This window comes from Hippoglossus hippoglossus, chromosome 12 (assembly GCF_009819705.1).
Source record: "Hippoglossus hippoglossus isolate fHipHip1 chromosome 12, fHipHip1.pri, whole genome shotgun sequence".
Taxonomy (NCBI): Eukaryota; Metazoa; Chordata; class Actinopteri; order Pleuronectiformes; family Pleuronectidae; genus Hippoglossus; species Hippoglossus hippoglossus.
This window is the reverse complement of record NC_047162.1, coordinates 3,623,256-3,650,834: the sequence shown is the minus strand read 5'-3', so window position 1 is coordinate 3,650,834 and position 27,579 is coordinate 3,623,256. Positions and strand designations below refer to the sequence as shown.

The window sequence follows — 27,579 nt, the reverse complement described above, 5'->3', positions numbered from 1 at the left end:
TTACTTGGTCTTATCCGACCAGGAAGCATATAATGGGTAGATTTATAAAATGACACTTCAAATTTGCCACATACACATTTTTTTTTTCGTCCAGTAAAAGTTGCACGGCCTTGTTTTGATTCAACGGGCTTCTCTGAAAGAGCGACTTGTCTCAGCGACTTGGAAGAATCGAGTAAGAATCATGTGATGACTTTTCAAATAGGAAGTCAAAAAGTTATTCAGGTGTTAGTCTTAAAATAAGGCCCCATCTCTGAATAAGCCATAACACCTGTCACTCATGAGGAGCCCGTCCTGGTTCATTTATTGTAAATGGTGCCATCTGCAGGTGTAAGATGATGAAGCCCGATGTGGACACTGAACACAATGAATGAAGCCCCACAGCTGTTCAAATGAAACTCTTTATTCAATATGTAGACACCAGAGGAATCCACCTTTACATCGCATTCTCTTGCACCTTTTCTTATCAAAATAAATCATATCAAGGACAGGTAATTATTTTTTACACACTCCTCCACATATTGTTTGACAGCAGAGGTTTTCAAATCTGAAAGTAATAGTGTCGGCATTTCCACTCCCGCTCCAGTGACAATGATTAATCCAACCGGAAACAGATTTGACCACCCCTGCTACAACATCTCACCACCGGCACACCCCATTCACGATGACCTCGAAGTCAACTTGATTATAATGAACACCTGTCCACAACAAATCTGACAACACGCACCAATGATACATTCACCTTTGACCCCGGGAATTTGCACGCCTGCTTCCTCCCGCGGAGGAACAGTGAAGACACCGAAACAGAAAGAGCACACACAACAGGGGGGACTTCAGTAACAAACATGCAGGATTTCTTGGTGGAAACAGTGAAGTATAGTGAGTTTGTTCAGCACAGCTGGTGGTGTTCGGAGGAGGGCACAGTGCAGACCAGCAGACGGATAAAGCATCAGACATATTCATCAGGAAACCAGATTCACTCCTCCATTGAGTGGCAGAAACTAATGAAATGTCAAATGTAAATTGATTTCCATAGTAAGAAATATGATATAAGCAACAGAACACCACATACAGTATATTGACAGTAATCCTCATCATCATAAAAGCCATCCGAATGAAACATTACTTCACTCTTGTATTAACTGACTCCTTTGAAGAGATATTACAGGAATTTATTTTACAAAGGATCTGATGCATTTGAACATTAATGCACTCACACTGTAGCAGCTAGAGTACCATTCACAAGAGGTTTTAAAGGGCCTGTTCACCCAAATCACAAAAAATCATTATCTCATTTACCTTAGAGGTATCTAGCCATGCAGATAGATTTCATTCTATGTGAACAGATATCCCTCTCGCGGATTTCTACCTGCACATCAGTACATGAATGGGCTTTTGTGTGGGATGCTCACAATATTGAAAAATGTACTTTCACAGCAACAGGTCTTTCCAGAAACATTTTTAAACCAACAAAATAGTCCTTAAAACGGCTGTTTACAAAGTTGTGTGTATTATCCAGAGTAACAAGCATAGTTTTTCCTTTAAAGACACATTGCTATTGAATTTTTAGCTGGATTAGTGGCATGGCTTAGATGTTGAGTCCACCACTCTGATCCAGGCTAAAAAACTCAACAACTGGTTTGCCATGAAAGACATTATTGGTCCCCAGAGGATAAACTGTGATAATATATATGTATATATCTTTTCTTTTTCATTTAACAGCATTATTAAGTTAAAATTTGAATTTGTACTATACATTGATTTATGATGAAACACTACTATTAAGTTAATGACATTCACATCTGTCTCAATCTGTTATACCTGCTAAACATCAGTGTGTTGTCATGGCCACTGGTGTTTGCATTTACCTGAAAGCTCTGCATTGGCACCTTCTGTACAACAATGATCCATTAAAGTGAAATAGAGTGCTGCGGTGTTTTATGCAGGACAGAGGTCGGTCTGAACTTGGCCTTCGTCTTCTTTACGTCATTTCTCAATGTTAAGAGCAGAACTCGACTAAAATCTCAGCACAAAGCCACAAAACCCTGCGTAGGCAGTGCGTTTATTTATTTTCTTCAATTTGGGTGAACTGACCCTTTATGCATGGCTTATAATTTCGCTTCATTATGTTAACAAACTCAGTTATTTGGTAAAGAAAAGAACACGACAAATTTAAAAAAGACCTTTTTCAGCATATGCAATGCTCACTGCGTCTAATTAAGGGTTCATCTGAAAACACACTCATACACACACGCACACACGCACAAACTGCAGTATCAATACATGAGAGGCCGAAAAAGCAGGGCAGAGCAGCAAAGCTTCCAGCAAGGTTTGGAAGGAGAGACGAGCTCGATGGAGAGAGGAAGAGGCACGACATTTGAGAAAGGCCTTTGAGTTTTGGAGGGAGTAGCGCAGCAGCAAGGCAGGAGGAGGTAAAGAGAGAGGACAAGAAGACAGGACCAGACACACAATGAGGAAACCATGACGTGAGACGCATAAAGAGGAAGGAAACACTGGGAGAAGAGCAGGTTCTTATAACAGCAGAGGTTTCCTACGGTATAAATTCTTCTTGACAGATCAGATTACAACGGAGAGCAAAGCCCTTCATGGTGAGCTCAGCGCCACGAGACGAACACAACACAGACACGAGAGAAGGAGAGAGGAAGCATTCAGACAAAAGGTTTCCAATCTCAAAAGTCTCTTACTGTAAAAAGCAGAAAATGTAAACTTCTTTTCACTTTAGAAATGTAGCTGCAGAAGGTTTCGACTAAATTACTACATCGTTACTGTATTTTTTTTTCTATGGCCTTTTCATTCTTGCACATTGCGGCAAAAGGCTTGAACATCATCAACTGTTGGTGGAACACTGATCACAGTTTCAGCTGGTAAAGCAATAAAAAACACACGTAAAATACTACAGGAATAAATATGCAAATAAACAGCCGCTACAAAATGATTTGTACTTAAAGGTATTGTTCAGCATTTTGTTGAACTGTACACAGTTATTCACTTTCTTGCTGAGCTAGAAGTGAAGACTGATACCATTGTCAAATATGAGCCAGTTAGCTTAGCTTAGCATAAAGACTGGGAGCAAAGGGAAACAAGTAGCCTGGACCTTTCCAAAGAAAACCAAATCCACCCATCAGCACCTCTGAAGCTCACTAAGTGTAAAAACTTTTGTGTCGTCGTTTTAACTAAGTAAAACCACACAATGCTTTTGGGATTTAAGGATTATGGGGCAGCTGTGGGAGGTAGAGCGGGTCGTCCACTAACCAGAAAGTCAGCGGTTCGATTCCCAGTCTCTGTCATTCTGCATGCCGAAGTGTCTTGGGCAAGATACTGAACCCCAAATTTCCCCATGATGGCTGTGCCAGTGCTGTGTGTGACTGATGTGAGGTAGAGATGCACTGTATGTGTGTGTGTGTGTGTGTGTGTGTGTGTGTGTGTGTGTGTGTGTGTGTGTGTGTGTGTGTGTGTGTGTGTGTGTGAATATGGGTGAAAACTGTACCCTATGGTCAAACAAATGCGGATGCAGGAGATGCAAACCTTCGTGGAAAAAAAAATCAGCTTCCAGCAGGGAGGCAAATGGCATCATGGCTTTGCGTGGAGTTCAACTTCGGTGAACTTTGACCTACGAAATTCGCATATGTGTGGCCGTGCCCTAAAGCGCTTTGAGTGGTCATCAAGACTAGAAAAGTGCTATATAAATACAGACCATTTACCATGAATGTGTTAAATGTTGAGCTTTAGACAGAGCCAGGCTAGCTGTTACCTTTAGCTTCACTCTTTATGCTACTCTACTTTTCAAAACACATATTTCCCAAAATGTTAAACTATTCCTTTAATCTGAGTAAAGTGGGTTTTGAAAGAGGGTACATTGTTGGAGGTCCAAGCCCTTTGCCGCTCAGACACATGTGTTTGTTGGTTGCACGTGAGAAACAGCCAATGGTGGATACAGAGCTGCTGATATACAGAGTTTTAGAATGACTAATTATCAAGTAGTTTGTTTCCTCAGATTAACTCTTTCATCCAGAATCCCTGGAAGAATCACAGGGCTTTGGTAACTAGCCTCTGACACCACACGGATTTTTGATTAGTGTCTTCAATCTCTTCATATCCACAGCTCTTGGTAAAGTTAAACTGCATCTGATTATCCCAATTGACCAGGTATTTCACTCAGAAATAGCAGAATAACAGTCACTATCCTGTTGTTTGGATTGTAGATAGGGTAACATTATTTGTCAAATAATAACTACAAGGATGATCACAGCTACGCTTGTTTTACTGAAATTCAAATAAAACTTTACTGGACAGCGTAAACAAATTATCCAGTACACTGAGTGAAAAACCTGGTAAACAACATATTGTTCTGGGTTGAGGTTTACATGAGGACATTGGCGCGTGTGTCTGGCAGTCGCAGGCCCACCAGGCCGCCGCCAACCAACACGGACGATGCCAGCAGGATGGGGATCGCCTTGGTGATGCCAACCAGTGAGCCAAAGATCAGGTTGCCCAGCACCGCTGCCAGCTTGCACATGGCATTACAGAAGCCAAAGCCTGTGCCCCTGGAAAAAAAACACAAGGACACAAGGAAGATATAGAGGAGGGCGGAACATGTGTAGCAGTGTGTTTCTGTCATTTCATTTTTGGATAATGATTTTCTTGTAATTCAAATTTGGATTTTTTTTTTTTTTGCGACAAAACAGTGCAGCATATACCAGATACAGTACAGATGATATACACAGACAGGATCACCTAACAATAACACATTAACAACCATGACACTAGGGATGTATAGCCATGCATTAACAAATATACATTTCAGTTTAACTTGAACTTTGACTTAAATGTAACTACTATACTATTGTAGCTATTGAAGGATGTTCTCCCCATCTGTAGGTTTGATTGATTAGGAAATTACACAAAAACAACTGAATGAATTTTCATGGAACTAGGTGGAACGATGGGACATAAGCTCAGGAAGATTCAGTTGAATTTTGGTGTGAATCAGGATAAAGGGGCATTAACATCTTTGTTGATTTCTCTGAGAATAATTCCTGAATCTTGATTTTAAAAGAATCAGGCATGTTAAGGGGACGGATAGTTATGAGTGTGTGCAATTTGCTGAATCTAGAATGTTTTAATGGCCAGTCCAAATTCAAATCTGCTGAATCTAACCCTGCTTTTCTCGAAGCTATGTCATATTTTGAAAATGATCACGCAGAATCAGTGACTGAATAAATGTGAGAATATGACAAATCAGCAATGTAGTGGCAGAATCTTGCGTCTTCGTATCTGCTGTACACAACGTTAGGATTTTTTGTTTCTCACCACAACTGAACCCACGAGATGTGGTCTGGCTTTGACAGAGGATAACAATAACCTTTTTCAGTACAGAATATTATACACATTTTGAGAATAAAGTAATTGTATATTGATATTTTAATACCCCACTTATAATGAGAATATAACTGGGATGAGAACAATCTGTCAGCGGGTCAGATGAGGGATGTGAATAACCTGAAGCTTCACCCATTATCATCGGAGGTTTTAGGATATTGACAGGGAATGAAACCATTTATGAGTCACACAACTAGACGTGTTTCTTTAAGCAGTGACTTTAGTTCAAACAAAGGACAAAGAGTAAGTTCATGTCATCAAGTAAAAGGTTAATGTCCAGAGATGACTAAAATACAGTTTTTGCTTTTGATATTGCGATAAGTTTCTGACTTTTTCTGGAAAGCAGAATATATGAAAGTCTTATCTGCCCCAATCGAATTCTTTTTTCAAGTATCTTTAACTGAGTTTTGTATGCAGCACTCACCTCCTGTCTGTTGGGTACAGCTCGGCGGTGACCACATCCAGGGAGTTCCAGGCAGAGATGCTGAGGCCGTTGTAAAGACAGAGCATGAAGATCATCATCGACTCACTGGTTCCGAACCACAGGAAGAAGCAGCTGATGCCTGACAGCACCATGGAGCCTCCTGCAGGGGGCAACACAGCACACCTTTTACACCTTAGACCAGGGTTCTTCAACATGTTTCAGGCCAAGGACCCCCAAACTGATGGAGAGATGGAGCAGGGACCCCCTACTATATACATTGTATAAAATTGTGTTTTATATTAAACTGGGCCTAGTGCCATGTATAAACATAGCTACCCTGTTATTGTGCATTCAATACTAAGCTATTCAAATAATACACAGGTTCATATATTCATGTTTTTATTTTAAACATGTGCAAAGTATAGGAGCTGCAGTGTGTGCATTGCTGACTGAAAGATAACGTCTTCTGCCTCCATTTATCCGTTCGCTACAATATGTTGGATTCATGTTAATGTGTATTTAAAGACATTTAAATTGGTTGAAAAAAAATTGGTTGAAAAAAAATGAAAATAAAATAAAATAAAATAAAATTGTCTAATCAACCAAAAATTTCTTAACCCCCCCTGCAGTACCTCCGCGGACCCCCTAGGGGTCGCGGACCCCCTGTCGAAGACCTCTGCCTTAGACCCAAAATGGCCTCATTTGCGTCACTAGAGGTCACTGCAGGTGCAGCACAAAGGCCAACGTCACAAGGAGTCGGGACATTTTGCAAGAGAAACGGCTGCTTTCCATAAGGTCAAACAGAACATCTGAGCAGCCCTCACGGACCAGGGAGGATGTTATGTCATACCTAACATGCTGAGGCGCCCTATTTTATCCATGAGGAGAGCAGAGACGATGTTTCCGGGCAGCACAGCCAGAGTTCCCAGGAAGTTGACGAAGTAGACCCAGTAGGCGCTGTAATCATCCTCAAATGTCATCTGACACCCTGTCTTGTTGTGGTGGAAGGAGCTGTTGATCACCTGCGAGTTTGTTAGTTTGGCATCGTCAATATCTGTAAATGTGAGAGGAGATAATTCAGTCTTCACACTGTTGAAATAAAATGAATACAAAGATTTTGTCTGCCTGGCACAAAAAAAAAAATATATCACTAGGAACTAAATTCTCCGTCTCCAGGTTGTTGAGGATTTTAGTTTATGTTAGAAACTTGATGTTTTCATTTATTGTTTGATAGTTTTTATTGATCTTATTTGTTTGTATTGGTCGTGTAAGAGGCAACTGCCCCAGGGGCTCTAGAAGTGTCAGGTCCACTGTAGGTCAAATAGTTTTAATACTTTGATTAATTCACAATGACAACTAATGCAGCCCTTTCATATCTATCTTGCCTTGCTGCCATTGCTGTCAGTGCTCACATGGTGTCTATTTCCCAAATAAAGTTGTATTTAATTAAAACCGAAAACCTGCTGACTAGTTGTGTTATTCCAGTTTAGAAACACATGTTGGTGTCGTGAAGTTTAATGAAAACTGCAATAATCCAGCCTTGTTGGAGGGCCATCTCAAAGGATATAAGTTTTATGATTTTTATTGACAGTTTTATCTTATTGTGTCTTATTGTGTCCTGCTCCTGAGTCCAAAAACTGTTTTATGCTTTCTGAAGACATACAAAACTAAATACTATATGTAAACAGTTTTTTAAAAGAGCTTTTACCAGATCATGTTTGGAGGAAGTACGGCATTTTGAGCCCGGTCAAGTTTGAGGGAGTAAAAACTTTGTATTTATATAGTGATTTTTTAAGTCTTGATGACCACTCAAACTGTCATTCACACTTTCATATTTGTGCAGCACTTCCTCTATCACACTTCACTCACACACGATTTAGGGTTCAGTGTCCTGCCCCGGGACACTTCTGCACATGGAATGGGGGAAACTAGCATTGAACCACCGACCTTCTGGTTAATGGACGACCCGCTCTTTCTCCTCAGTCAAAGCAGCCCGAGACTGTATGATGTGTTTTCACCAGTGTCTGTTATTAGTATAATAATTTGCTACAGACCCAGGCGGGTTCAGTCAAGACTGGATCTGACATCCGACTCAGATCTCAGTTTTCAGGACCTGTAACTTGGACTTGTGCTCGAACTTTGACTGCATTAAGAATCAGAAGTTGGAGACAATCATGAAAGCCTCCTGGTTAGGTTGAATAGAATATTGCACTGCATTTTTTGATGTGGTTGATACATATAAAACCTTTCAACTGTAAATATAGGGAAGTCATGTATAATGCTGTCATTTTGTGAATTTTATAAAGGTAGAAAGGGCTCTCTCCTTAAGTAGAATTGGTATATTAATAAAGCTGCAGGAATGAGAACACATTCTGCTCTCATTACACACTCCTCCCTCTCTCATTCTGTTTCTCCTCATTTCTCTTTATCCTCTGCTCTCAAGAGACGCATTGCTGGGGGCAAAGAGACCTCATTTCCCATGGGGCATTACCAGAAACCTAACGGTGCCCTTACTGTTTCCATGTTCAGCGCTTTCCCATCAGTGCTGGAGGGAACAGTTTTTCCACCCTCCGCTCCCACAAGGTCTGACTCAGCTACAGCTCCAGTTCTCTCAGAACATTTAAAATGCCTCTGCTGCCTTTTCCTGTTCTTCCTGCTTGTGTTGTTGATGGATTGCACTTTAATATCATAGCTGTGGTTTTGGCAAGGGACGATTCAATGTTTCAGATTCTGCTGCAGATGCCCTGGTTCTGACGTTTTTATCAAAACAACAACCCAACATGCTGTGATGAATTATTCAGATGAGCAGGGAAATCTCCCTTTAGGATGTAAATACCTCACTGTCTTGAATTTATGCAAACATCTTAAACATCAGCTACAACACATCAGTCCAGGAGCCTTTGTGTGGTTAGAAAACGCTTTGCAGCCCAGCCTGGTTCAGATTCTTTGTTAACTACACTCACATGAGTTCAGAGAGGCAATCTGTGCAGGGGCAGAGAGGCTAAGCAGTAATTTAGTGACATAAAGCAAAGCCATAAACGCTCAAACCCATTCTTTCTTCCCGAAGCCAGAAGCTTGGGCATTAGACCTAAAATGAACTGTCTGAAAAAGACAAAGAGGCTGATTGAAACTTATGTGTAAGGCACCGACAGCATAATGGGATTTCCATGAAAGGAAACACCTCGGCTGTGGGAGCCGTGTGCAGGAGAGGAGTACTCACCCGTGTTGTAAAAGAACGAGTCGATAAAGGTGCAGTTCTTGAAGAAGGATCCGACAGAGGAGACATCTTCAAAATAGCAGTTGAGGAAAGAGGAGTCGATGAATGTGACCGCCTTGAACTTCATACCGATAAACCTGGGAAGAGGTGAAGACGACAGGGGATGAAACAAATGTAAGAAACAAATAAAGCAGGATCAGCAGGGATTGGTCACATATTTCCCACAGGAGACGATATTGAACAATCCTTTCCTCTGATGAGTGAAATTTAGAGGAACTTGTACTTTACTATTTATTAGTATTTCTAAGCGACACTGATTTATATTTGTATATTTGCTACTTTTTATGAGGAAATATTGCACTTTTGATTCCACAACATTTATCTGACAGCTGCAGTTACTAATTCATTTACAAAAAAATAATAAATATGATCTTCCCAATTATGATGCATCATCATACATTCAGCTTTTACATGACATAAAGCAATCAACCATTGCGTGAAAAATAAAACTTTTAAGGAAACATGTTGTATTCATATTCAGGTGGATCATTTTAATTTGTGTTATTACTTAAAGGTGTGTAGAATTTAGTGAGATCCAGTGGTGAAGTTGCATGTTGCAGCTGAATACCCCTCCACTCACCCTCCCCTTCCAAACATGAAAGAGAACCTGTGGTAGCCTTCAGTTGTCATACAAACTCAAAAGGTGTAATCAATGTCCTGATGTAAATATAAAGTATTTAAATATAAAGGGCCCATTCTATGGTAAAGAAAACGGCATTCATGCACTTTAGATGAGAAACACTAGTGACAACATCACTAGGATTATTTTATATTCAATTTCTGCCAATAGATCCCTTTCACCTAAATCGTACACACTGGACATTTAAAAAAGGAAAAGGCATCACTTTCCTCATTATGTCCATTGCTGCAGCTCCTCTTTTCAGCCTCTGTGTGAAACTCCTGTCTCTTTAAGCCCCCCCTCCTATTAAACCCCAGTCTAATTGATCACTCTGTTGTGACTGGTCGACTGCTTCCAGCGCGTGTAGGAAATGTCAGCTTGTGATGTCACAATGGTGCAGGGTTATTATTCAGACTGCTGACAAGGCGTTTCAGGACCTTCAGTGTTTTTGTAGAGACAGGAACTCGCTTCACGCTTCACAGACTTTTGGCTTTTTAACTTTGCAGACCACACGTATAAACAAAACAACTGTATAACACACTAGAGGCAACTAAAAACAAAACAAAAAGAACATCATGTGTCCTTTAAATTCAGGGCTTTTACATGTAACTGAGTAGTTTTACAGACGACTTCTTCATCACCTCATGTCCATCCGTTAGCATGTCTAATATGAGAGGGCTGCTGTGCACACTTTTCATGATATTGGCCTTGATTTAATCTCTTAATAAACATGCATTCTGGTCTCCAGTGGGTATTGTAAAAGAACAAATACAGCCTATCGACGCATCTCCTCTGTGGCCTTTGTGTAAGTGAGAACTATAACCAGGAGGAGAAGGAACAGAGTGTGTGTGTGTGTGTGTGTGTGTGTGTGTGTGTGTGTGTGTGTGTGTGTGTGTGTGTGTGTGTGTGTGTGTGTGTGTGTGTACGGAAGAGAGAGAGAGAGAGAACGAGAGAGAAGGAAAGAGAGAGACAAGCCATTTAATTTCCTGGTGCTGAGGCAGATAAAGGAGGCAGGATTAATATTTCAAGCAGTGCTGTGTTGTTTGTGGGAATGACCAACAGTATGGCTATCCCACAAAGGGACAAGCAGCTATAGGGAGGCTTTTTAAAAATCTAATCAGAAGTCAGTTTGCACCCGCACTGTTTCTTTTACCTGTCGTTTAGAAAGACAGAGTTCCTGTGGATCTGGTTTTCCAGGGTGAAGTTGAAGGTGAAGTCTTCAATGCGTTCGTTGTTGTGAACCTTCACTCTGGAGGCGTACTCATCAGCCTGAAGGTGCTTGATGACATCCGGGAACCACACAGACAGCCCGTAGTACCTGGACACAACAACAGCCCTCTGGAGTAAACACGTGGTCACGGTCTTCCAGCTTCTGCTTACCGTGGATTCATCATCATGATGGAAGATGCAGTGATTTGGTTGTGCTTGACTGCTTTTTTGTCATTGAATTTGATTTCTAATACATTTTTAAGAACTTTTAGTAAAATATTGGAGTCTGGTTGTATGTGTCTTATGTGTAAGTACGTCACAAAACCAGTTAAGCATTTACTTATAAGTACATGATCGTAAGTACACATATTATTTATACATAATATATTACAATAACCTGTAGAAGCAGAGTCGCTGGGTTTCAAAAGGTTTATTGCACCAGTTTGTGACCATATTTTATATTAATGTTCTGCTAAAAGTACAGGTAAATGTCTGTATGTGTGTTTGTCCACATAAAAACTTTAAAAAGCAGAATACAGTGACACATGTACCCACAGTGTAATTGTGCTGTGGTGTAGGCCTACATCTGCCCCTGGAGAAAGGGGAAAGGTGGTGTCACAGGTGCAGGTTGTTCATATGTAATTTCAGGCTATATAAATCAGGCAAAGAGACCTGATTTCTCAGAAAGTAAGGAAATAAATGATATTGGAGTGTATAACTGTAAGCATTTCTCTTTTTAATTTTCAACAAACTTAGCGTCTAAACAGCGCCTCTCTTACTAATCTCACTTCTCAGCAGTCATGTGTCATATGTGAGAGAGCATCTGTGCTGAGAACTTCCTTGAAAGCAGTGGTGACTCTGCTGAGTCTCACCCACAGAAGCATTCAATAATACCAATGTGAAGTGGAGCAGTAGAGCTGGAGGTGATGTTGAAGACTCTGCAGAAGGATTCTTACCCAAAAGACAGAGTAAACCAAACTGCAGCCAGTTTGATGGTGTTGTCTCTCACTGGGTAGTTGAAGCATCTCATAAAAGTCAACCAGATCTAATTTCAGAGGGAAAAAACAGAATAAACATCTTCACTTCCATAAAAGCTATTTATAAAACCTGGGTTTCCGAACTAGGGCAAAGACAAAACAGCATTGTACCCCTCTGAGCTCAGTCTTGATCTTGAAGAGGACCTTGAGCACAGGGTTGGCTGACTCATTCTGCATCTCCACCAGCTCGTCCAACTGTTTGGGGATTTTTATCCTGTTCACCTGCAGGGGGAGACACAAATCTGTCACCTGCCGATGGCACTGCAGCAGGCGGGAGGGTTGCCAAGTGTGGGGAGGCCAGTGTGTACTTACAGTGAAGACTCTCTCCGGTTCTCCTCGGGCGCGCATGTTGGTGTCATGGATCTGTTTGAGCACCATCCAGGCCTCGTCGTGTTTACCCATCTAGGGGACAGTCAAGTTGAACATGTGACGCTCACACAAATGCACATTACATACATCAGGATTTCCCCTTTCATCCTCAAGTGACTTTACAGTGACGTGTTTACAGACAAATAAAACAGCACTCCCCAAATCAACTCTGAGGATGTGAAAATGAAGTTTAATATTCTCATAACTCAAAGCTATGGGTTACAACTGGTAAAGCCTAATTTTTTTTATATTCTTGGCAGACTGACGCCACTGAAAATTTGTAGAATTGGGTATCAGCATTTTCTGTTTGCAATGTACTATGTAATAACTTTATTTGCAGAGCAAGTGCTAAACAACAAGAAAACAAATGACCAAAGTACAGAAGGAAGTACATGAATAATAATGTAATATAAAAGAGATAAAAAAAGTTTTAAAAAAAATAGCCTGGAACCCTGAGTAAATTCAGGAAAATGCCTTCTGAAAAAAGTATGTTTTTAACTAAGACACCGTCTCAGACACTGTCTCAGACACCCTTATTTCCTCAGGCATTTTCTCCCTGAGCTTTGGGGCCCTGATGTATCAACAACTATCACAGATTCACTTTGATTCTCAAGAAAACTTCTGAGGTTACAAGGAGGAGGTTAAATTTTGCAGAGCTTTATGGAACTTTTATTAGCAAATGGACACCAAAAGATAATTATGTCTTCAGGAAGAATCCTAACTCTGAGGGGAGAGTTGGAAACTAAGGGTTTTAAACCCCCTCAAGCAGCTCAGCTTTACGCACAGTGTTGTTAATCAGGCCATGTCAGCAGGCAAATGCACAGTTGCTAAACTCCCATTGTTTTAAACACCAGTGTTTTTATTGCCTTGCATCTCTCCCTCCATGCTCTTTCACATCTCTTGCCCACCCTGTCCTTGGCATTTGAACACAGGTTAACAGCCCCATCTTAATGCAACGATGCAGTCTATAAATGTACAACACATTACATTAAGGAAATGCATCATCTGACATAACGAAATGAAATGTAGCGCCTTTAACTCTGCTGGCATTAAAATTTCCCCCAAGTTTTTTTATATTGTCTGATCTCCACGAGAATTATTACCTTGAGCAGGGAGGTAATGTTTTCACCCGTGTGTTTTTTAATTTGTTTGTTGGTTTATTTGAAGGCAAAATTAAGCAAAAACTATTAAACGGATTTCCACCAAACATGGTAAAGGGAAGAAGCCGCTAAATTTGGTGTAGATGCAGATTAATGATCGGCCATTTTGTTTCTTTTAGGGACTAATGCACAAATCTTGACTATAAATATCCAGACTATTTAGTCGAATGATATGCAAGCGTACAATTTGGAGCTCATATAACTAAAATCTGAATCTATCCCATTTTAATATTGTAATAGGAAGATATACTTTTTTCAGCCACTGTACTTTCAAATTATGGCTAGAAACCTGCAGCTACCACTTATGTGTAGCTGAGATATTGTGGATTCATATTCGGCTGAGGTATGCGCTCTACTGAGTGCCATTCTAGTTATAACTGTCATTAAGAGAAATGGTGGTGCCACCACGATATACTGTCTCTCTCTCTCTCTCTCTTACCTCCAGGTAGAAGCGGGGGCTCTCAGGCATAAAAGTGAGAGCGACCACTGCAGAGACACACGGCAGCGCACACACCACCACAAACACTCTCCAGCTGTGGAACTGGTAGGCTGAACCCATGCTGAAGCTCCAGCCTGCACAATAAAACAGTCACAAAGAAGAACACAAATCATCAGAAATAACGATGGTGGATGTAGATGTCATCAGGTTACTGTTTGATGTTTGCTAGTCATGCCAGGGCACAGGAGGTTACTTAGGTGATTGACATGACTGATATATTGTGGAGGTAGCTGGTGTATTCTGTGAAGTTGGTTTCTGGTACAGTGGTCTGAATGGGATTAAAGGGATAGTTCACCCAAAAATGTAAATTCATTATCTACTCACCACTGTAGGAGTCTCAGGGGTAAATAGTGTTGCAGCCAAATCCAATACAATTTAATTAAATGGCAATCACTTCTTCAAACGTAAAAAAAACAAACAGAAGATGCTCCTGTGGTGTCATCCAAGCGTCCATAGGCCCCAAAATTTAAATTTGAGTCGAAACAGCATCATTTGCAGCATGTTTTAGCCTGAATGGCCGCAGTACTGCACAAGCTCCTGCCCATGGGAAGCGAGACGACATCAGCGAGAACTAGCGATAGCTGCAGCTGATACGATACTCACGAGTTCTCGTGAGATGAGATCAGGGAGAACTTGTGAGTTCTTGCGATACTCGTCTCATGCCCCCAACCACAGGAGCAGTATGGAGGCATTTTATGTTTTTGTTCTGCTGTTTTTTTACATTTGAAGAAGAGATCGCCATTTACTTCAATTGGATTTGGCTGCAACGCTGTTTACCCCTGAAACTCCAAAAGTGTTTGGTGGAGTCAAACACTTCACTTCCCCCTCTATTGGCATCGTGGTAAGTAGATAATGAGTGAATTTTCATTTTAGGGTGAACTATCCCTTTAAGCCTAAATTTGAGCCTTTCAGCACCATGGAGAGCGACACACAGAAATAAGATCTGTTGCATTCAGGGGTTAAATCCTAAAATGTCTGTGTTAAAAAGTTACAAGACGGTCCGTCCAAAAAGGCCCCTCATAGAAAAAAGCACGTGCCCATAGATGCACTGTATGAATGTGTGTGTGAACGTGTGAATGGCAATAAACTGTACTGTAAAGCGCTATGATGATCACTGGGCATCGACAGACAAATGTGAAAACGAATATAAACAATCCCTCTACACTATATGCATCAGTTGTTGAAGTTAAACATCAGAATTCATATCATAAACTCAGGCTTTGTCTACACTACAGCGGGTATTTTTTAGACATATATTTCCCCCTCGGTTAAAAAAAAAAAAGTCTCCCTCCACTTGAAAATATCTCCATCCACACAAGGACTCAAAAATGACTACGAACGACCAAAAAAGCAACCTGGGCCAATAGGTGGCGACAAAGTCTACATCAGCGATCCGTCAAATACCAGGGAAGAACGCTGTGGCCAAAGTCATATTGGACGAGGAGGATTCCTGTGAATGTCAGTAATGTGGTGCAGTAATGCTAAATTTAGCTGCTATCTTGTAATTTCACATAGCGAACCAAACAGAGAGAAACCAGCATATAGCACAAATTGCTGTTGTTGTTTCTGGCACATGTTCATTTAACAAAGCAACAGTGGGGTTGCATGAATGTGAAATAAGCTGTGACATCATCGTTTTAAATGTGCACTCGCATACACAGAAACCTGGAGTTTTTGAAAATCTTTACTTTGGAGGGCATTTGTAAAAATCACCGTCTATGTGGATGAGAGGCTCAGACGCAGAGAAAATAAAATTTGTTTTGCAAAAAATCCACATTAATGTAGACAGGGCAAAGGTTTATGGCTGATATTTGTTATGGAATTTTCGGAGACACTGTCTCCTCTCCTCTCTCTGGGGCATAGTGCAGCTGGTTGTCGTGTTTGGGGAAGTGCGAGAGCTTGGCGAAGGTCAAAGGCTTCACTCCCTAGATACCACAGATATGAGACTGCGTAAGCAGGCAATACTGTCTCCAGAACTAGAACATATATTTGATTGTTTAGTAACTAGCAGACCCATAGATTAAATGATCTGTAGCGGTTGAAAGTGTGACTGCAGGAAAGCAGACTTCAGAATATGAGAGTACATCATGTACAGTTGTTGTATCGATGAATTCTGATTTTCTCCTTGGCCAAACTTCAATAAGTATTTCAGCATAAGACATCAAAGGGATCCTGAACGCTTTCTTCACTGATGAGTTGACCATTGACCAGCAGATTTTCCACAACAATATTTGCAGATCATTTGAAATTTCATTGCAATTTTCTGAGAAAACTTTGATTGTCGCAATTCCTATCTTGACTACAAAAGCTGCATTTCATTTTTTTCCACAATCACTAGAGGTAGTGATCTAGGAATGAATCTGTGTGTGTGTGTGTGTGTGTGTGTGTGTGTGTGTGTGTGTGTGTGTGTGTGTGTGTGTGTGTGTGTGTGTGTGTATACTCTTTTTTGGGGGGGTTGCCTCAAGCCTGTACCAGTACAAACCTCATTAGGGGGATTATAGCTGTAATGGACTGGAGGAGACGGCTGAATGATTGAGATACTCAGCAAGATTTATGTCCCTACTCTACAGTAAGTGAGCACAACTGAGACACACTTGCACATAACACACAAACACACTGTCCTTGGCCATCGGTCAATGCTGTGGCTCAAATATTAAAGCACTATGCCTGCATGAATACACACACACACACACACACACACACACACACACACACACACACACACACACACACACACACACACACACACACACACACACACACACACACACACGTGCTTCCTCTTCTTTTCTCCTCTTCCTGCATCCTTAACATCTTACATTGTGTGTCAGTGTCAAGTTTTCTGCACAATTTCATTTAATTGTAATTTCTCTGTTCTGTATCTGTATCACCAGTTTAACACTTTAAAAAAGACAAAATAACACACATGAAGACATACAGCCTGATTTCGCACACACACACACACACACACACACACACACACACACACACACACACACAGGCGCACACACACAGACACAGATATCTGGCCTTTGTCCACCAGTCAATGCAGAGAGCACTGCGGCGGAACCTATTACCCACACACCACTGCATCTTGGAGAAAAAATGTGTTAAAACAGTGGCATCTAATCAATTGACCTCAATTATGAGCCTGTGTCGGCACCCTCACACTCACTCACACACAAAAATAAAGTGTGTGAAGACACACACAAAGCCTGCAGATGGAAACTTCTTAAGTACATCTTTTGTAAAACACAAATGTGCTTGTGAGCATCTGCACATCTATTATTTCCCCCATGAAACAGTACCTCTTTATGCTTCGGTTTGCTTCCAGTATTAGTTGAAGGTAAATTTTCCAAAAAAGGGGACATTATAATTTAGTTAAACACTGTTTGGTATCACAATGAAAGGTTAGGAACAGTTTTCACAGGAGCTACATTCAACCAAATAAAACTCTTGACAGTGAAGTCTGTGGATTACCAAGAGAAAATGTTTTTTTTTTACTGCTTTTTATGTTCTTAAATGGGATTTTATTTTATTCCATTAACTGTTGTGTTTGTACTGGGAGGGAGACAACAGTTACAGAGATGAAGATGTCCAAACCTGAACAAAGAAAAACCACCACAAGCCCATATTAGTTCACTGAAACACCATGATATCATGATTGCCTACACATGAGGGACGAGGGAATACAGCGTGAAAACGAGCACCTACTTTTAGAACAGTTCTGGTTCCGGAACTGAATTTCCCATTCATTTTCTCCATTGACATTTCAGAAAATCCCTATAAACAGAGTTTAAAGCCTGGAACAGGGCCAGCCAGCTACGAGAGGAATTGTGACGATACAACATTTTATTCAGAGCAAAGAAAATATTGGAAAACTGAAAAAAAGACTGTGTACAACTGTTTTAGGAGTGAGGGAACTATGAATCCCATAAACCATTGGGAAAGATCCAAATCCAACGATTTCCAGTGATTCTTCTTGAATTTAACCTTGTTGTTAATATAGTGTTAGTATAGTGCAATATATTGTCGTTTGTGTCTTGTATGTGTATATAGAGTTTCATATAGTGTATTGTATAGTAACAGAGTGTAGTAGTGTAATGTTAGTGTTGTTAGCAACATGGTACCGTGCTTCGTTCCAGACTGCAATCAACATAATAAATGTCCATGATTAATGTTTAGATCGTTGCCATCAGGATTTTCGCGGTTGTGGTAAACTTTCCCTTAATGTAGCAGCGAACTCCATTAGAGAGACTTCTTTATTACACCTGGGGATTGTGGGTAGTGGAGTACTTCTCCTTGACATCGCAAATAAAACATGTTTTTAAAAGAAAAAACAGTTGACATCATATGGCTACTACAGGAGCTTAGGACATTGTTTCACAATCTCGTTGCTTGCGGTAAGTCTACCTTGTATGGTTATAATGTTATGGATGATATTGAAAATCACTATTCAGAAAATGAATGGGACTTTTACTTTCAGAAACACTTTGTCGCGCTCCATTGTAACAACATAATAACAATTACTGAAAATCAACTCCAATAAAGCCACTGAAACAGATTCTGACTTCGATCACATTATGTCTTGTTTCCTGCACAGTTTGTGATGTTCTCTTTAAGGGTCTTTATTTGTGGCCCGATTTTAGAGGTTCACACTTCCTCGGCTAGTCTCCTTTACGCGGTGTATTGAAGTTTAGTGTTGCTCTTGTGACTTTACCCTAGATAAGAACAGCACTTTTTCGAGGTGCTTAATCAACCTGTTTTCGAAACATTACGTTAGAGTCCCACTCTCAGAGGAATGTCCTGATCACAGGGTCCAGGAGCCAACGTTCATCACACGGCATCAGATCAACATGGCTCATCATCTTCTCTTTTCCGTCCCTTTGATACTGTTTCCCTTTTCCCCCGTCCTCTTTGCTTTCTCTCTCCGCCTCCCTTTAGCCCTCTGCTGTATCCCTTCACCTTTCGATTATCCCTGACTCAAGCCACATAAATCAAGCGCACTCCCCGCCGACCCCCCGATCGCTCTCTCTCTCTCTCTCTGCTCCTCTCCTCCTCGTCCACACCCCTCCGCGGCAGATTGATTTCATTTCGTTCATTTTGTTCTTATCCTCTGACACACACCTCCTCCCCTGTCTGTTATCCTCCCGCCCTTCCTCACGATGGTTTATGAGATTTGTTGTATCAGCCAGCCTTTCACTTTCTTTACTGCCCCAGACCTTGTCACTAAAACTCCAGGAAATTAACACAAAACACTGATTATGCACATTATGTGTTGGGAACTCTGATTTTGTGAAGATTACAGTACTGCTGCTGTAAGGTCTTGGTGATGGTTTAAAATCATCAATATAACTGAACAGTTGATCCTTCGTTCCTGCGACAGAGAAAAGTCCTGCCACCCCCCGGAGTTTCTCCGTTCGGTGACTTTATGACCAGTTTACTTTTAAAGGCCGTCACGCTCACATTCACCATGAAGGCTGACATTCTGTTTGCTTTGCTGCTTTCATGCTGCCGCTATTGTCGGAGCTCGCTTTGTGTTTGAATGCCCCCCCCCGAGGATCTTGATTTCTAAATTTAGATTTTTTTAGAGATCCATATGAGCTCCGGTACAGCAGGGAGCATCATCACGAGTAGAACCATCTACCATCTATTTGTAGTAATGTTTAAAGTAGTGATGCAAATGATTCCTGATGGTGAGGAACTCGCTCAGTGTGGAACCTGGGTTTACTGGAGCTGAGAGCAGATGTACATTAAGTTATTTTGCTCTAATTTTACACTACCCTTCGAAACCTGCCTGACAGGAATGGGCTGTTTGCTTGGCTGAATCTCTCTTTCTGAAACTGCAAAGGTGACCTGTGACATGTTCTCTTTTTCTACTGATTTTATCATCAATGTTTTTCATTAAATGTATTTGCTTTATTATCGTTCATGTGTGTGGCTCATATGTAAGTAGGTGTTATTTTTTCATAGAATGACAAGACACAATCTTGAGTCCCAATTCTGCTTGGTTTACAGCATTGCAGCAAAACAGAAAACCGTCCTTTTAGTCCTGTGGTGGACACCGCTTCTCGCCAGCGTATCACAGGGCCAACATACAGAGACAAACGTTCATTCGCACTCACATTCACAGTCAGTTTAAAGTCTCCTGTGTGAACCTTGTCTTTGGACTGTGGAAGCAGAGTACCCGGATTAAACCCAAGCAGACATGAGGAGAAGATGCAAACTCCACACAGAAAGCCCCTGGGTGAGATGACAGTGCTAACCACTTTACCACCATTTTGTTTAATATTTTATTAATAAATAGAGCAACTCAGGCTGCATAGCAGGTGTGCCAAGTGTTGGAGGCTGCAGGGGCTTCAAGAAAAAAGTTGAATGATGCTCAAGTGTTGCAGCAACGCAGTGTGACGTCATCATCAAATACACATTGATGATACTATTGCACATACTATTGGTATTAATCAGTTGTAAATCCTTTCCAATTATTAGTATTAGCAAGGATTTAATATCTGATAATTCTACAAACTTCTTCATATTTCACCTGTAGATTAAACATTATGTCACAGCCCCCCCCCCATGTCACAAGCTGTTTCCTGTCTAAACCTCTTCTCTTCATTGTTATGTTCTATTATTGATAGAATTATGTGACTTGGCATTCACATCAGTGTTGTATTGTTATGACTGGTTTATCAGGTCAGAGCTGTCACTCACCATAGTGTGGGATGATGGCCCAGGCCATGGCTGAGGCATAAATCCCTCCGATCATCCAGAACATGCAGAGCCAGCTCAGATGCTCTCCTCTCTTCTCCCGAGCCAACACCTCCGCAAAGTAAGAGAATACTATTGGAACAGCTCCCCCGATCCTGCAAAAATAGTTATAGTTATAATGAGCTATTTATGCTTCAGTTGCCATGGTTCCTTTTAAACATGCAAAACAAGAAAAATGCAAAAGAGATTTATGGTGACATGAAATCATCGAAAGCCAAGGATGATGAAGAAGATGGTGAAGATGGAGAAGGATTTTGTCAATTTGCAATGAATGAACTCATTGTCCCATGTGACAAAATACTGTCAAATATATAACTTATGATTCTGCATCTTTGGGGATGTTAGAGTTCAACTGATTTCCACTACCCGTGAGAATGATGGAAAGTGAGGCAAACTATTTGAAGAGGGATTGAAATCAGCAAAAAGAGATCAGTGTCAAGGTGGAAAACAGTTAAGTGGCAATTTATCTGAGCAACTGCATCTGGATATATTTATCTGTTTAAAAATATTGTGTGTTTAAGAGGGAAGGAAGTAACTTTGTAACATTGATCACGCTTTTTTCTTTTTCTTCGTTTTTCAGTATAACGCTGTCTTGGTGTCTTACTGAAAGTTAAATGGTATGTCTGCAAAATAGAGAGATTAACCAGTTAGCTTAGCTTAACATATTGTTCAATACAAACTTAAGCCTCATAATTAACTCATATGCGATTTGGTCTAAAGATGCAATATCTGTATATACTAGTTCAGTGCCCATTGTAAACTGCCTGTTTGGAATGGGCTGTTCTATTGTCCTGTGTTAATGCTCCAGAGCTACTTCAGAATGATTCTTGTCATTAGTGAGTCCTCCTATTTACCGTTCAAGCATGTGTATGTTTTATTTTTCATTTCATTTCATATTCATATTTCATATTGGCTATTTCAGAGCTATTGACACAATCTTCAGACACAAGGTCACACCTTTTCAAAACAAAAGCTCTGTGATTATGACCACTGAGGTTTATCTGAGGACGCAGAAGAAGACACGTTCAACTCGGTCCGCAGACTAAATCTGAATGTACCACATGTCCAAATGGCACCTAAATCTGCCACACATTTCCATGGGCAATTTACAATACACATGCCAAGTGTAAAATCGATAAGATGAATGGTTCTCAAGATATGAGTTGCACATACTGACAGAAGTTTATGGAATTTATATTTACACATGTATTTTATTTTTCTTATAATGGATTTATGATGTGTTGGCCTTAATTAAAATTTGTTCTCGTAACCTTATCCTCTTAGGACATTAGGAACGCCACGGAATGTGCGATTTGACAGAGAGGCACTTTGGGTCTCTCTTTTTTCGCCTTCACTGATTGTTGAGACAGCTCATGGTAGCAAAGTTAATGAGGTAAGGAAACGTTAATGAAACAAGCAGAATCTAAGCCCGCCTGGCGACAACACTCAATGCTGGGTCGTATTTCTCTTAGACTGAGGCCGTAAAAAAAAATGGAGACCCCGGCGTTTCCTTAGAAATCTGTTACTCTGTCACAAATACCACCACAGCTCCCAACAGTATAGATCTGTTTGTTCAGGCACATATTCTTAATGGAATATGCGCAATAATAAATCTCTTTCACCGTACAGATTGAGAATGAAGAGATGAAATAAAAGCTAAAGCTACTAATTAAAAATTTAAAGCAAAGCCATTATGGTACTGGTAGTCTTTTTAGACGATAAGGTACAATGAGAGTCTTACTGGTTGCTTATACAAGTGTAATTAAACACGAATGAGCAAATCAGGTAACTACTGCCAGAATAGGTCGATTTAACTAAGTGTATTGGAAACAGGCTTGACTGGTGGTCTGTAATGATATGAACACTTAACACACACAAATAATTGTATGAGTCTCCAGCACAGCAGCGGGAGAATAACATTTTCTTACTGGTTCTTGGTTTTGACAGCTCTCCCCAGCGGAGGTTTTAAACCACTCACACAAATGCCCTCAGGCCGACAACAGCGCCCTCTGACTTTAATTTACATTTAGATCTTATTACTGTTATCCAAGCCTCATCCAAGCTTAAGTAATCACCATGTGGTCACATTAGAACAAAATGTGTCCCATAATGATTTTTGTTTCATGTAATTGACTTTGTATTTACCTCAGCAGCCTGACCTCTGCACTAGAGGTGACCTTTATAGGTCATAAATGAACAGGGATGTCAGATCACTAAGATTGGAGCGTGTGTCATTTATCAAGGATGGGGGCAGCCAAGCAGGCCACACCAACGTTCAGCACCAGATGCTCATTTACTGTGCTCAGCTCATTTCTGCAAACGTTCCTGTTTCGCTTTGTTCCTTCTCCCCTCACTCAGGGGATGAGGATGTGCTGGTGCCAGGCAGTGACAGAACCCTTCTTGTCATGTGCTCTGACTTTTGAGGAGGGGAGACAGCAGAGGAAGGGGGGGACGGATCAGGTCAGAGATGGAAAGTCCTCTGAGAGGCTACAGTCTCTGGATGAAGGAGGAGGAGGAGGATGGGATGTAAAGTGGAACTATTGGGAAGACAAGAGAAGAGGGAAAAAAAGGAAAATGTAAAGTGGACTCACCCAAAGCCAGAGACCATGCGGCAGAGGAGGAACATGCTGTAGCCTTGAACGAAGGACGAGAGGAAGGCGAAGAAGCCATTGACGGACAGGGATATCAGCAGGCACTGTTTACGGCCCAACTTGTCCGACAGGCCGCCCCAAAAAAAGGCTCCAAACATCATCCCCAGGTACACAATGCTACCTGGAGAAAGAGAGGCAGGAAGGGAGAGAGAGAGATGATCACAACCATCTGGAGTCAAACGTTGCAGTCACGCTCATTTTTGCATTCCTCATTTCACAAATGTTAGACAACTAGACTCTGCACCAAACCTGAGTTATAGTGCATTTTAAAGGCTGCCTAGGGCCTGTAAATCTGATTGAACGCTCAAATATGAAAACAAATTTTGAGAATGACCCTTTAAATGTAGTTATTAAAGTTAGGGTTTGTAAGTTGTTTTTGAAACACTTTTTGTTGTACTTGTTTAAATCCGCTTCACTTCCAGAAAGCCATCAATAAATAAAGTCGCCTGGGAAACAAAAGCTCTGTGGCCCTCACAGGTCTGTGATTTTGGCATTGTTTTTGGCCAGCATGTGCACTAACCCTTACTGCACTAGATGTGAAATGACCATGTACAGTATTGACCACTATGTGGCAGCACAAGCAAGATCATTTGCATCAGTTCAGACTCTTAAAACCTGCGTTAACCACATTTTAAAAATAGAAATAAGCTGCAAACACAACACTGTGATACCATAACATTTTAAGTTGATTTGCTAAACTCCTCAGAAAACATTTCCCCTTTTACACATCCAGTAGACATGTAGCTATCCTTTTATCCCAGCTTTGGTCTCCACCAACTACTGAGAGAAACATCTTGAATTAATTTGTTTCAAATATCAACATTCCTACAGTGTAAAGCTAATGTAGCACATTCCCCCAGTTGTACATTATAGGAAACTAACCATTCACAAAAAGACATTTGACACAGTTGTGCATGAGATTTCTTGTTGTTCTGTTAGATCACTCTGACAACTGGTGACACTACAGATATCAGTGGTCGATTATTGCAGTGGTATTGGACACAAACACACATCAAAACATCAGCTGAAACTTTAAGTGGTGCTTACCAACCACATCACTGAGCTCAGGCCGAAATTGGTTGTGTTATTTCCCGGCTATCGACAGAACACTGAGAGGTCACATAAAAAGTACGTCTCTATAAATAGCGGAGTTGGGATCGATGCGTTGAGTTTGTCTTGGAGCACTACAACACTGCAACACCGCGAGGCAACAACACTGCGGATCAACTCAACCGTGTTTTGACTGCAATGAGGGTATAGCTCTTTCATTTCCTTCCTCTAATTATGAAAGTCGATATGTCTGAGTTTGGATGAACTCCACAGTCCATGGCAGACAGGATCAATATCTGATCGCAAACATTGTGGTTCCCTATTACATGATAGAAACTGAAGTGTAGCGGGATTGAGTTACAACACAACAGCTGCTGTTAGATCTCTTCACGTGCACAATGTGCTTCAATAGATGTGTTTGCATTTCACTTATCTATTGACTGGTGACCTGCTGTCTGTAAAGCAAACAACTCTTACGGAATAATCAAGATTTGACTCCAATTTTGTTCTTTCTGATTGAAATGAGTGTGTTTGGTAACTGATGTTTCATTAAGTGACCAGGGGGGGGAAACGGAGCAGCGGTTGAACTCGCAGCCCTGCTTTTAACGTCCAGGCATTCGTCTCGTGCTGCTGCTTGTCCACAGGAAGTCGGGGTCATTTCTCTTACTGTCCCCGGGAACATCACAGCATAAAGGGAGGTGGTGGGGGGATGGTGCGGGCTGTCAGGCCAGCAAATGATCCACTTTACTCTCTACGTGCTAATAAAAATGCTAATGCGTGTGGAAGGGGAAGATGCGACTGTTTGACGAGGCAGCGGCGCAAAAGAAGGCTGGCGGAGGAAGAAAAGCCTTTACTTTTTTTTAACTTCTCTCTTTTTTTCCCTCCCTCGCTCTGTTTGAGGTGATGAGACCGATACACTGAAAGTAGAGGCTCTTATCGAGCTGCGCAGACATAATACTGAGAGCTAGTGATTCATTACGGGTGACAGCCACTGCTACCGCAGAGGAGGCTCTCCTGTATAGCCAGCAGGCTACACCAGCGCTAGCTTCCAAATATCAAATTGAATATCCAAACTGCTGCATTCTGTGCAAAGTGGTGACATCTTTTGATTGGTGTAGCTACAAACCAACACTGAATATGAACGCATGTACTGAAGGAGACGCTATCCGGGAACATCAGCTCATTTGTTTTATGGCTTCCCTCACACTGGGTTTGTATCTGTAATAAAGGGGGAGGGTGGTGGTGGTGATGCGGCACAGGATGCATCTTTATGGGACTGGATTTGTGCTCTTCTGCAGGGTTCAAACTCGGGTCAAATGTTATAACCTCCACTTGTCTTCAGATTGCACGGCTTTTATGTAAATTGGCCAAGACTAAAATCCGTGGGCACAGGGTCTCCAGTGTTTGACCTCATGTATGGAAGCAGGTTAGCAGATGAATATCCACCAACAAGACTTAACCTGCTATCAACTCTAAAATGCCTGTGAGCTTTATCTTTCACAATATGGCACGAAAAGACGTCTTTTAACGCTGCCTCATGAAGATATGATTAATCTGAAAGAATAAGATAATTACATCCTCGACAAAAAGCTCCTACTTAATTACCAGTGTCGCACCATGTCTTCAGGCTGAGGAGTGAAAGTAGCACAGCAGCAGCACAGACACTTCTCCATCAATGTCTGTATAGGACACGTTCAGCCTCAGCGCTGCTCTGTGCCAATCCATCAGCCACCAGTTACTATAGTTTACAGGCAGAAGACAAAATGTCATGCGGCATCAGCAGGTTTCATTCTCTGTTGATCATGAATGTCTGCGTGGAATGTCACGACAATCCATCCAATAGATGTTGAGCAATTTCAGTCAGGGGCAAAGTGATAGACATTATTGCCTTCTCCACTAAAAACAGGTTTTACACTTAGCCCTAGTTTTATCAAGGCATGCAAAAGGTTTTTGTTTTATTACAGAACTAGAGTAGTGCACATTCTGAAACTGCCTGTTTGGAATGGGCTGTTCTCTTGTTCTGTGTTAATGCTCTGGAGCTACTTTCGAATTATTTACTGTTGATTGCTTACTGTTAAGCAATCAACACTTATTCCCATACCCAAGTTCTCAACTTTTAAAAATAAAAGCTCAAGCTCATAACAAACCATTTCAGCAACAAAAACAGATGTTGTGCTTTTACTTGTTAGACTAGTTGCTACAGAGGAAGCAATTCAATCGATGATGTTGCTATGATAGAGATCAGCACCAGTGACACCCCTCAGTTCAATATGGTCAAATAAAAACAAATTAAAAATGAAATGATCAAAATGATCTGGTGGGTCAGTTTTGTCCTGCGTGCTGTGAATGTGATAACTATCTGTCCAGAGTAACTCGGTCACTACTTAATTTTACAAATGCTGCAAACATCACAAATTAAATTCCAGTCACTGCCATTGTAATTCAGTTGAAAATGTCTTTGATTGTTTTTGTTTGAATATAGATACACAATTCGGGTAAATCACTGCTTTAAACACATGTTTAAAATCCAGCCGAAACACTGTGTTTTGATGCCACAGAATCTATAGTGATCCACCTCAACTGCACTGTTCATATTTTATCTCGCTCCCTGCAGAATGTCTCTGCTCTTTTTACAGGTACACTGTGCTGCTTTTCTCTGCATCTACAGGGATTATTTCAGCTCACTCTTAAATTGTCTCCATGAAGTAATTAGCTCTTATGTGTTCAGTGTAATTCTCTCTTGACACCTTTCTTTTTTCCCCCTCCTCATCACCATGCAGCGTGGCATGGATGAGAGAAGAGCACAGGCACACAGACAGCACTCAGTCCAACCAAGCGCTAATTTCCTCAGTGGGAACATTTAGGACATTAAGTGAGAGCTTCAGGATTTCAGCAGATGAGGGGATTCCCGGAGGGGCCGTGCATGATTGACAGCAGGGAGCGAGAGGAGGAGGAGTGGGGAGGCAGGGAGGGAGGGAAGAGCAGACCCCCGGAAATAAAGCACATTCCGTGGATATTAATTATATCAACACCTGCTGATTTGTTTTCTGTAAAAAGTAACATTTAAAGTAAAACTATCCACTTCCACTTCACTGAGGCAGAGGTGGTTAAATGTTTTA

General features: G+C 41.1%; 1 protein-coding gene and 1 long non-coding RNA gene across 3 annotated transcripts in view; both read right to left on the bottom strand.

Annotated features, from left to right (window-relative positions):
• Nucleotides 1–381: 381 nt before the first annotated feature.
• Nucleotides 382–3,372, bottom strand: LOC117772170. Its single transcript, XR_004615725.1, has 2 exons — nucleotides 2,166–3,372; nucleotides 382–2,134 (listed from the first exon to the last, which is right to left on the bottom strand). It is a non-coding gene; the product is annotated as an uncharacterized LOC117772170 (long non-coding RNA).
• Nucleotides 3,373–3,638: 266 nt separating this feature from the next.
• LOC117772159 (synaptic vesicle glycoprotein 2C-like) overlaps nucleotides 3,639–27,579 on the bottom strand; it is a 40,382-nt gene continuing 16,441 nt past the window's right edge. Inside the window, exons 2-12 of one of the 2 annotated variants that reach the window (XM_034603109.1) lie at nucleotides 23,351–23,531; nucleotides 20,703–20,854; nucleotides 13,932–14,065; nucleotides 12,276–12,365; nucleotides 12,075–12,185; nucleotides 11,883–11,971; nucleotides 10,871–11,035; nucleotides 9,042–9,175; nucleotides 6,672–6,875; nucleotides 5,822–5,981; nucleotides 3,639–4,562 (exon numbers count right to left, since the gene is read on the bottom strand). In XM_034603109.1, the coding sequence (XP_034459000.1) occupies nucleotides 4,379–4,562; nucleotides 5,822–5,981; nucleotides 6,672–6,875; nucleotides 9,042–9,175; nucleotides 10,871–11,035; nucleotides 11,883–11,971; nucleotides 12,075–12,185; nucleotides 12,276–12,365; nucleotides 13,932–14,065; nucleotides 20,703–20,854; nucleotides 23,351–23,531 (1,604 nt within the window). In that variant the 3' untranslated portion in view covers nucleotides 3,639–4,378. The remainder of the gene's footprint in view (nucleotides 4,563–5,821; nucleotides 5,982–6,671; nucleotides 6,876–9,041; nucleotides 9,176–10,870; nucleotides 11,036–11,882; nucleotides 11,972–12,074; nucleotides 12,186–12,275; nucleotides 12,366–13,931; nucleotides 14,066–20,702; nucleotides 20,855–23,350; nucleotides 23,532–27,579) is intronic. The other variant, XM_034603108.1, reaches the window with a different exon arrangement.